The sequence below is a fragment of the Microtus ochrogaster genome, chromosome 8 (genome assembly GCF_000317375.1).
Source record: "Microtus ochrogaster isolate Prairie Vole_2 chromosome 8, MicOch1.0, whole genome shotgun sequence".
Taxonomy (NCBI): domain Eukaryota; kingdom Metazoa; phylum Chordata; class Mammalia; order Rodentia; family Cricetidae; genus Microtus; species Microtus ochrogaster.
In genome coordinates, this window is record NC_022015.1 from 24101232 (window position 1) to 24110763 (window position 9532).

General features: G+C 45.2%; 1 protein-coding gene across 1 annotated transcript in view; it reads right to left on the minus strand.

The window, feature by feature from the left end:
• Cuzd1 (CUB and zona pellucida like domains 1) overlaps positions 1 to 9183 on the minus strand; it is a 13910-nt gene extending 4727 nt beyond the window's left edge. Inside the window, exons 1-7 of the mRNA XM_005351383.3 lie at positions 9102 to 9183; positions 7000 to 7150; positions 4887 to 5101; positions 3491 to 3641; positions 2983 to 3200; positions 1856 to 2028; positions 234 to 625 (exon numbers count right to left, since the gene is read on the minus strand). Of these exons, the coding sequence (XP_005351440.1) occupies positions 234 to 625; positions 1856 to 2028; positions 2983 to 3200; positions 3491 to 3641; positions 4887 to 5101; positions 7000 to 7150; positions 9102 to 9183 (1382 nt within the window). The remainder of the gene's footprint in view (positions 1 to 233; positions 626 to 1855; positions 2029 to 2982; positions 3201 to 3490; positions 3642 to 4886; positions 5102 to 6999; positions 7151 to 9101) is intronic.
• Between the last annotated feature and the right edge of the window lie 349 nt (positions 9184 to 9532).

A 9532-nucleotide genomic window follows, 5' to 3' on the forward strand; every position in this document is an offset into this window, starting at 1 on the left:
GCTGGGAGGAGGCGGAAAATTTTTTTTTTCTTTCTTAATAAAAAAAAATTAAGAATAAAAAAAAAAAAAGAATCAGGCAGCCTTTGAGGAAGACAACCGACACCCATCTCTAGCCTCCATGTGCACACATGTACACATTCGCTCATTCACCCACAAATGCATACACACATCAAAGAGAAAAGAAAAAATAATTTCTGCTGGCAAACACAGAAAGCCACTACGTGAGTGCATACCCGCTGTTGATTAAGTCATAGGTTGGAGATGCGAAGTCAGAAGTGGGAGAGGCTCTGCACGTATCCAGAAACACCACCAGACTTGGATCTGAGGTGTGCAAAGTGACTTGGGCATAGAGAGTTTGGTTCAAATCCACATAATACGGTGAGTCCTGTATACGGTCTTCAAATAAGCTGGACTCATACAGAGCCATGCTGGTGTTGTATTTGCCCAGGACATTTTGGTTTTGTATGATGTCATCTTCTGTTATGTACATAATCTCCACAGTAGAATTGTACTCCATCTCACAGGTCACCACGATCTGGAGGTGCTTTTGACGGGTGATGACTGCAGACATCGGGGACTCGGTGAAGGCGATTATGTTGGTGTAAGAGATGGAGTGGTCCTCTATCTGCAGAATAAGAAGGAATTCAAATTTTATATGTTAGCCCATCAAGATTTCAGAGCACAGAGAAGGATAAGACTTGCAGGGAGCAACTTAATTTCCTTAAGTCAGCTTTCCCATCAAATACTCTCAACCTTGCACGTGTTGTACCGGAGCAGTGACCTACAGGAGGAAGAAATTTAAAGATACAGCTTGTGATAGAAAGAGTGAACATAGAATTGGGTAGGACTTTCCTTTGATTACATTGACATCACTGTGGACCGCAAATTTCCAGCTCTATAAAGACTGTAAACTCACCAGCCTGGGCCTGATGGCACAGACCTATAACCTCAGCTCCCAGGCAGGCTGAGGCAGGAGGATCACAAGTTCAAAGCCCGCTTGAACTACAGAGTTCAAGTCCAGGGTGAACAATTTAGTGAGATCTTGTTTTGAAACAAAAATAAAAAGCAGACTGAGGCTATAGCTTGGCAGCAGAGGGCTTGCCAAGCAGGTGTGAGGCCCTGGGTTCTATAGAGGAAAGACTGAACTCTGCCTCAGTTCCTCCCTAAAGAGGCCTGAGTTCATATGGCTAATCAGGCGGTTCCCCAAATGCATGTAGATAGAAACTGGGCCTGAGTGCACCCTAGACATCCAGGAAATAAAGCCTGTGTGTTCATTTTTGGAAGAAAAATATGAACAGAAGAAAATATTTACTTCTTAACAGTTCCTCTGGTCTAGCCTCTGTCCTCTTCAGTCACAGAGTGGTTTAAGGTTACAGTACGTATCTTAGAGGAGCCTTAAAGTGTTGACAGTACTTGAGCTCTTAAATGGTAGTTTTAAAATGTGCTGACCAAATCACAGACTTACGACATTTCGTATTTAAAATGTGTTTTTGCTTTCTGCCTTTTCAAGGAGAATAAGATCTTAAAATCCAGCTCAATTCTACCAAATATGAGATGTAACATTCTCCACACAACTTTTCCTGGTAAACTAGGGAATGCTGACCACGGATGTTCCAACTCCCTGCAGTGAGGTTTCAGAGCTCTTTGCCTCTGGGAAAAGCACCCATCCTCCAGTTACCCTGCAAAAGAATGAGAAACTCTTGTATGACTGGGGTGTGCACATCCATGAACATGCTTTCTTAGTCCAACCATGGGAGTTTGATGTCATTTGTGAAAGACGCACACAGCATCTTCATGCCTGTGTATGGCCGTGTGTTCAGGATTTGGCAGAACCCAGCTATGGGTTTCACAGTACCTTTTTGATTGTACCGCACTCATGCAGAGGGATAGAGAATTCTATGACGTTTGTCACACTCGGTCTGCAAGTTGGGTCATTTAGTTGCAAGTTATTCTCATTGTAGTTAAGTGACTGCAGGTACGATTTGCTTATGATGACTCTCATCTTGTCAGAAGCACAACTTAAAGATGCTACCAAGAACAAGGGGGAACGGAAGAGAAAGAACAATCACATTTTGGCCAACTAGGAACTTTGCATTTTCAAGACTTCATGTGCAAACGAATCTACTACAAGGTTAAATTTGCTGAGATTGGTGCCGCATGCCTTTAATCCCAGCAGTTAGGAGGTAGAGGCAGATGGCTCTCTGTGGTTCTGGGTCAACCAGGGCTACATGGTGAGGCCTCATCTCAATAAACAAAACAAAAATAGACAACGTGAACCCACCGGGCTGGGAAGATAGCTGTAAGTAAGAGAACTTTCTGCGCAAGCATGAGGCCCTGAGTTAGAATCCCCAGCACCCCCATAAAAGCCAGGTGTGGCTGTGTTCACGACTGTAACCCTAGCACTGTTAGGGACTGAAACAGCAGGATCACTAGGGTTTGATGACTGCCAGCCTACCTCCAGACTTAGAAGGTAAAAGACTGACACAGGCAAGTAGTCAGTGAGTTTTTACAATGCCCATTGCTATCTTGTGTAGAGTTCTAATCTATACATCTAATACTTTTATACATTTTAATTAAAATAGTTACATTGCTTTCCCCCTTTTCTCTTCCATTTCCTAACTCCATCCTAAATGCTCTCCCTCTAACTCTTTTCATGTCCCTGTTCCCATCTTCATAGCTTCTTCTTCCCCAATTATCACATTATATTTTTTAAATTATGTTATTATAGAAGACATTAAGTCAATTCAGACCCTGTATTCTACAGAAATCATTTTTAGCTTAATGGAATCATTTACTTCCTCCTGTAATAAGCAAGGCACAGAGCAGATGCTCAAGCCTCTGGTTTAGCTATATCCCCCAAGTACATGGGGCAGGCTGGCAAACAAGGCTAGCCACACCCAAGATAAAACCTAAGAAGCAAAGTCTATGTACATAATAATCAAAGAGCTCAAAATAGGTTAAATATCATGAAAAGTAACTTACTAGTGTTGACATCTTCGGTATAAATTGAAGTATAGGAAGCAGAAAAGCCTCTGTAGGAATTGGCATAATCTGTAGATAGCACAACAGTCATGGAGTTTGAAGAAGACTCGAAGGTAGGCTGTCCACGACCACATAGTTGTTGGAGCAGGCCAGATGTGGTGGAGGGGCCATCGTACAGCGCGATGAAATCAAATCGGCAGTGATCATCCACTTCTAGGCTAAGAAGGAGACCTCCAGTGTAAAAAGCTTTTCAGACCACTTCAGGTCTGTTGTCCATCGTTCCTTCTGAAGCCGTGAGGGATTTTTCCTTCTAGATGACAAATCTAGAACCTTGTCAGTCTCTGCATGGGACACCAAACCTCCAGGAAAACCCTCAACAGCACTGCTAAGTGTTTTCCTTCTATACTGGTTCCATGAAAAGCACCCACATAGGGGGCCTGAGATTTTTTTCCCCCCAAGGCTGACCTCCCAGGAGCTGGTGGTCACTACAGTAGGCCACAATACTTACAAGACCTCTTTAAAGTTGAGTTTTATCTTATAGCCTTTCTCCACTTGTATGTGCCACACACAGTATGCCAGCTCAGGGTGTGGCTTTGGATAATTGGGACTGGTGAAGGATCCTTCCAAAGTGTCCAGGTAACCACCACAGTCTGGAATAGCTGAAAAGATACAAAGATGGTTGTCATTTTTCTGTGGCGTACGGGGTTTACTAGGTCCTCCCTGAGTGTCACACTGTCTTCTGTGCGGGTCACATTTGAGGCTCTCATCTTCTTTTGCCCTTGGGGTGTCTGAGAGCACAGCTCTGCCCTGCTGTCGAATGAATCATACTAAGCGATCTGATTGGCTAGAGAGACCCCGCCCCCACCTGTATGGATCTGCAGAACACAGCCGCAGCATCTGTGGGGCTAGTGCTGGAGGCTGCTCACCCACCATCACCGTCCTGTCTCACTGGCTTCCAGCTGAGCAGCTGCTGTTCTAGACTGTGCTTTCCTAACAGGCCTGCTTGGACTTCAGCACAGAGTCCTCTGCTACTCTCTCCTCTCCCCGTACCCCTGTCATGCTAGTACTCAAAGCTCAGACACAACCTTTCTCAGCGCTTCCCTGCCATCGTCAGTACAATAGTGGACAGCAAGACAAAGAGAACACAGAGAAGCGACCTGGAAAACCCTATGGAGCTATAAAATAGTCTAGGTTGGCTGACTCATAGAACCCACAACAGGTACAGTCTCCACGTCAGCTGTGAGGAGGTGGCCTGGGTCCAGCTCCAGGAGAGCTTGGTGTCTCCACCTTGGTGGTTCTGGAGCACACGATATCAATGTCAAGATGAGCTCTTCTAGGACACTGAGAGTGAAGCTGTCCTCAGGAAGCTGCTGGCTCGAGTCCATGGCATTCTACCTGAGGTCAAACTGGAACTGGGGGCCGAGTAGGTAGAATCATGTAGCATCTGCCTAAGACAAGCTCAGCCTCCCTCCACAGGTGCTCCCCACTCTTGTGGACAGAATCACCCCCAGGAACCTGAGAGATACAAAGATGCAAGAGCCTCAACTCACATCGGATGAATCAGACCAGGGGAGTCTGGTCCCTGAGAGATGTCACAGAGGTCTCAGGTAACTAAACAGTCTCTCTCCTTTGGGCTCAGGCACAGCGCTTGCTGACCTGTAGCTATCTGCAGAGCCAAATCTGTCTCTCCAGGGGACTCCAGTTAGAGAGAAAGCACTTCAAGTTTCCCCAGAAGCAAAGAATCAGATTTTCAAAGGTGGCGACCGAATCTGTGGTTCCTGTACACAGAACTGGAGAGCTGCCTTTCCTCCAGGGAGGACTCAAGACCGCAATGTCCCCAGCAGGAACTGGTGGGACCCGTGCTTGCAAGGGGCTGTGGAAAGGATGTGCCAAGGACAACTTACAGTTATCGGGGGAGAAGAAGTAGTAGAAGATAAAGACGCTTCTCTGGACACGTGTAGGGTCTGTGACTATCTGAAACGTCAGCGAATTGGAGGATGACTCAAATACAGGCACGAAGTCATTTTCACTGCAGACCTTCCCTAGCAGAGGCCCGGAGGTGGAGCGTCCATCAAACACCTCGATGCTCTCATTTTCACACCGTCCATCCGGATCGAGCCTGGGAACAGAACACACCTGTGGTTGGAGAAGAGCCACTGGCAAAGTGGTTTCATTAGATTGTCCCTGTTCAGAGCAGCACAACAGTTTATAAAGTTGGAGCAAAATGGGTTATTTAAACCACTCCAAGTCCAGTCATGAGCCCCACCCTTCTTCAACATTACACCACAGAAAGTGAACTCACTGCCAGTGCGAGTGAGTGCTCAGAAGCAGGCCTAGAATCCAGGGCTGCGGGCTCCCCCTTCCATTGCCCCTGTTCCCTGTGCCTGCATGAACTAGCTGGTATAGAAACTTTAAGGCAGAGTCCAGCCTCACTGCTCTCTGATATCCAAGTTTGTTGAAAATCAACTCCTCCTCCATTGTTACCTTCCGGTGCAGCATCTTCCATCTTCCCCTTCTTCCCCACCATATGTATGCTCAATTTGAAGGACAGTCCAGTGCCCTGCACTGAGCACGCAGCCCAGGGTTTCTATTTTCTGCCCGTGCTGTCAGATTCTTTCCCAATGCCCACAGAGGAGCTATGTCCAAGATGGCTTTGAGCCAATATCACAGCCAGGAGAAGCTGAGCTCCTTCCACCTTCACCTCCCTGCTCTATAGCTTTGAACCAGAAATTTGACCTTGCTTTCTCTTTTGTAAAAGAACCATCACATTTAATGTTAATGTGAGGTTTTTGGTTTTGGTATTCCTAGCATGAAGCAGCTACCACAGGCTTTGTTCACAAGAATCTGCCCCCATGAACACTGTTTTCTTCCTGCTGAGCTTTGCTCTTAACCACAGTTCTGCTATATTTTCTTTTTAGATCAAATGTGGGGAGGGGTGGAGGCTTCTCATAGTTCTACTGATTCAGGAAGGCAGTGAGTTTGCCTTCTTTGCATTGGACTGAAGGTCAGCCAATTCCTGCTTCTGCCATGTAGAGCCCTGGTTCTCCAAGGATGGTGGCTGGAACAGCAGCATCAGAGTCACTAGAGAATTTGTTTCCTGTGCAGATTTTCAGGCTCCACCGATATTATTTAAATTAGGGAGTAAGGACCCCAACATAGTCCAGCATGTGACTTTGATGAGCACTCTTGGTGATTCTGGCAACTACAAAGTGAGAACCATTAACATGGTATAAGAACAGGGGACCCCAACATGGTCCAGCATGTGACTTTGATGAGCACTCTTGGTGATTCTGGCAACTACAAAGTGAGAACCATTAACATGGTATAAGAACAGGGGCCCAAGAGCCAGGAGGCTGAAATTCCACCCACTTCCTTCATCTATTATGTGGTGGCCCTGGTCCCGAGAGTGGTTTCTCTGAACTTCCTTATCTACTGAATTGGGTTGCACCTGCTACAGAGAGGTGCTGAGAAATCACTAGGGCAGATCTTATGAAATTCCAAGACTTTGTAGTACACGGAGTCTAGGATCTTAGCATGGCATAGTGAGGGCATCACAAAATGGAGAAATGTATGCTGTTTTAAAATAAAATTTCAAAATTGGTCAGGGCTAGGTCCTTGGAGACTGTGATCTCACTGTATATGATGCAGTCTTGGACTGGGTTTGGAAGCTTCTGTGGTAGTTCTAATGTAGATGAGAGTTTGGGACTAGAGTTTAAGATTCTAAGGTCTAGAAATAGACTAGCTAAGTACCAACCTTCATGGTTCCAGTTCTGTGCTCTAGTTGACTGACATTAGCAAGCTCCTTGAGTCTGGACCTTTAGCACTGGCCTCACAGAACCTGTGTGACTCAGAATTTGGCATGCCAGTCTTCATTGATGACCAGCAGCCATAACTATGATCATCATCATCATTATCAATATTGGGACCCCTTCATTTTCTGGAGACATCTGAGTTCTCTCCACATGAAACTCATCTCCCATGCCAGCACCCCCTTGAGAAACTGAAGCCTCCACTTACTGGATGTGGGGGAAGATGATTCGGATGCTCTGGTTTTCAGGTCTCTCTATGGTCCAGATGCAGGTCTCGTCAGCATTGAGCTGTAGGATGAAGGCTTTGTGGGTCTCTCCAAGATTGGACCCTGCCAGACTGGCCGTGCATGTTGATCTGCCTGGTAGATACCATAGTTAGCACTGAGGAAAGGAGCAGTCCCTGTCCCAAGGGACAAGGATTCGACATCCCACAAGGAATACAATAGACCTAGGAACAGGAAGGTGATTGGTGAAATACTGCAGTTGCTGCAAACCACGACACAATCAATGGCTTTGACCTTTGTGTCCTGGGGGAGAAATTGTAATTCATCTACATGTGGTCCATATTAGGGCCTGAAGGAAGACCAATCTAGAGTAGATAAACAATTCTTAAAATCTAGCAGTTAAAAGACAAGGCCATACATCCGGTTTCTTGTTTTATGGTATTCTTGAGTGTGTGAAAGAGTGTGTCTCTGACTCTTGTGCCTTTTCTTAGGCTCTTTTCCTTCTGTTGGCTTGTCTTGTCCAACTTCAGTGTGAGAGGTTTTGTTTTAGCTCGTTATTTTTTATTTTGTTTTTTTAAATAAATGAATGAATGAGTGAGAGAATGAATGAAAATCTAGCTCCAAGTGTAAAGGTTAACAACAGAACTGTCATTTGTACCTGCTGGAACAGGAAAAATTAGTTTTCTCCAATGGAGTGATATTGTCTATATCAGCCATTCAAGGGCAGACCTTATGTTCAGTAGTTGACCAACATATAATTGACTCAACACTTTTTATGTGTGTGTGTGCATTTATTTGTTTTTGTTGTTGTTTCTTCTTTGGGTCTTGATGTGCTTTGTTTTCTAGATTTTGTTTTTGTATTGGGTCTTTGGTTTGTTTTTGAGAAAGAACTTAAAGTTGGGTGGGTAGAGAGAAGGAGAGTACCTGAAAGGACTTGGGGAAGAAGAATAATATGATCAAAATGTTTAAAGTTAAAGTTGTTTTATATAATAAAATTATTGAAAAAAGAAAGATGAGGCCAGTGAGATGGCTCAGCGGGTAAAGGCACTTGTTGACAAGACTGACAACCGGAATCCAATCCCTAGAACACACATGGTAGAAGGAGAAAACCAACAGCCCGAAGTTGTGCACTATAACATGTGAGGACGCATGTGCTTGAGCACACATGTTTAAAAAAAATAGAAAGAAACATTAAAGACAAAGAAGCCAGTGGAAAATGGGCAAAACAATGTATAGCGAATATAGTTGTAACTGCAGCATTAGGAAGTCTGAGGAAGGAGTCTCTCATGCAAGGGGCCACCTGGGATTTGTTGTAAGACCCAGCCTAATACACACACACACTCTCACACACACTCCAGCAAAGACAAAATAGATACATTTTCCAAATAAGACTGGTGATCCAAACCCCTATGTATTTAGAAACAAATCTTCGGATGTTCTATTTCACCTGTGACTGATGAATGAAACTTCGGTGTTCCCCTAACTATAATTAGTTTTGCATTTGTCAGGGAAGAGAAAGCAAAGATAATTGAGAGGGGTAGCTCAGCTCCGCCCACCCAGGATCAGCATCTTCGCTGAAACCTGCTGTGAATTTGTCAGTGCTTCCCTCTCCTCCTCTCTTTTTGATTTTAGAAATGTTCCATGTGTAGTTCTGGTCACAAGTGCTATCATATTGGAAAACTTTGGACACTTTCCCTTTTAAGAGAGACCCTTTCTTGTATATAGTATCTGTTAGAACTGCCAGAGTATGGCTCTGTATTAATTTACCCTCAAAAGTTCAGCAACTGAAATTCACACTCTCTTAAAAATTATGTCAATATATATTCCCTTTGGTGTACAGCCTTAAGACCTAATGCTAAAAGTGAAGTTACACAGAGAAATCATGTGTGCCTTGTCTATTTCAAGGAACACAGCTTGGGCAATAAGGACATGACCACTAAAACACCCCTCTTCCAGAGAGCACCAAGGTGAGTTATTCTCTGTACGGAGGGCAGCAGATAGGAAAGCTTTCTAGGTTTTGGAAGAGGCTTACTGGTAAAAGCAGGTCTTCCATGTTTGAGCTAAAGAATCTGGTTCCATTTCTTACCTTCAGCTACTGTGGACGTCAGCTGTGCCCCACAGGAAGCAACTAAAGCAGCCCAAATGAGCAGCCTTCCAGTGACCTCCATCTTTGCAGGATGCTTCAGGGCTCGCAGGCTTTTATATTTCTGAGTTTCATAAGCTTTCTGGCACCTCGGGAAACGTGTCAGTTTGGCCACGCCAGCGGTGATGCTGGTGAGAACGCCACAGCTGTGGGGCTGCATCCTGGCCAGCAGTCTCCCATAATGCACTCGTTATTCTAGGTCACTCCTCAAAGGGCTCTGCGCCAGCAGCCCGATTCTACACAGGGCTCAGCAGCGCCTTCGCAGCTCCTCCGGCCCTGATCTGTACTTGGACCTTGGCCCCATCTGTGCAGATCATGAGTGAGGTGGTACCAATGGCTTGAGTGCTGGGGAGGAGGAGCAGAGGATGGGGAGG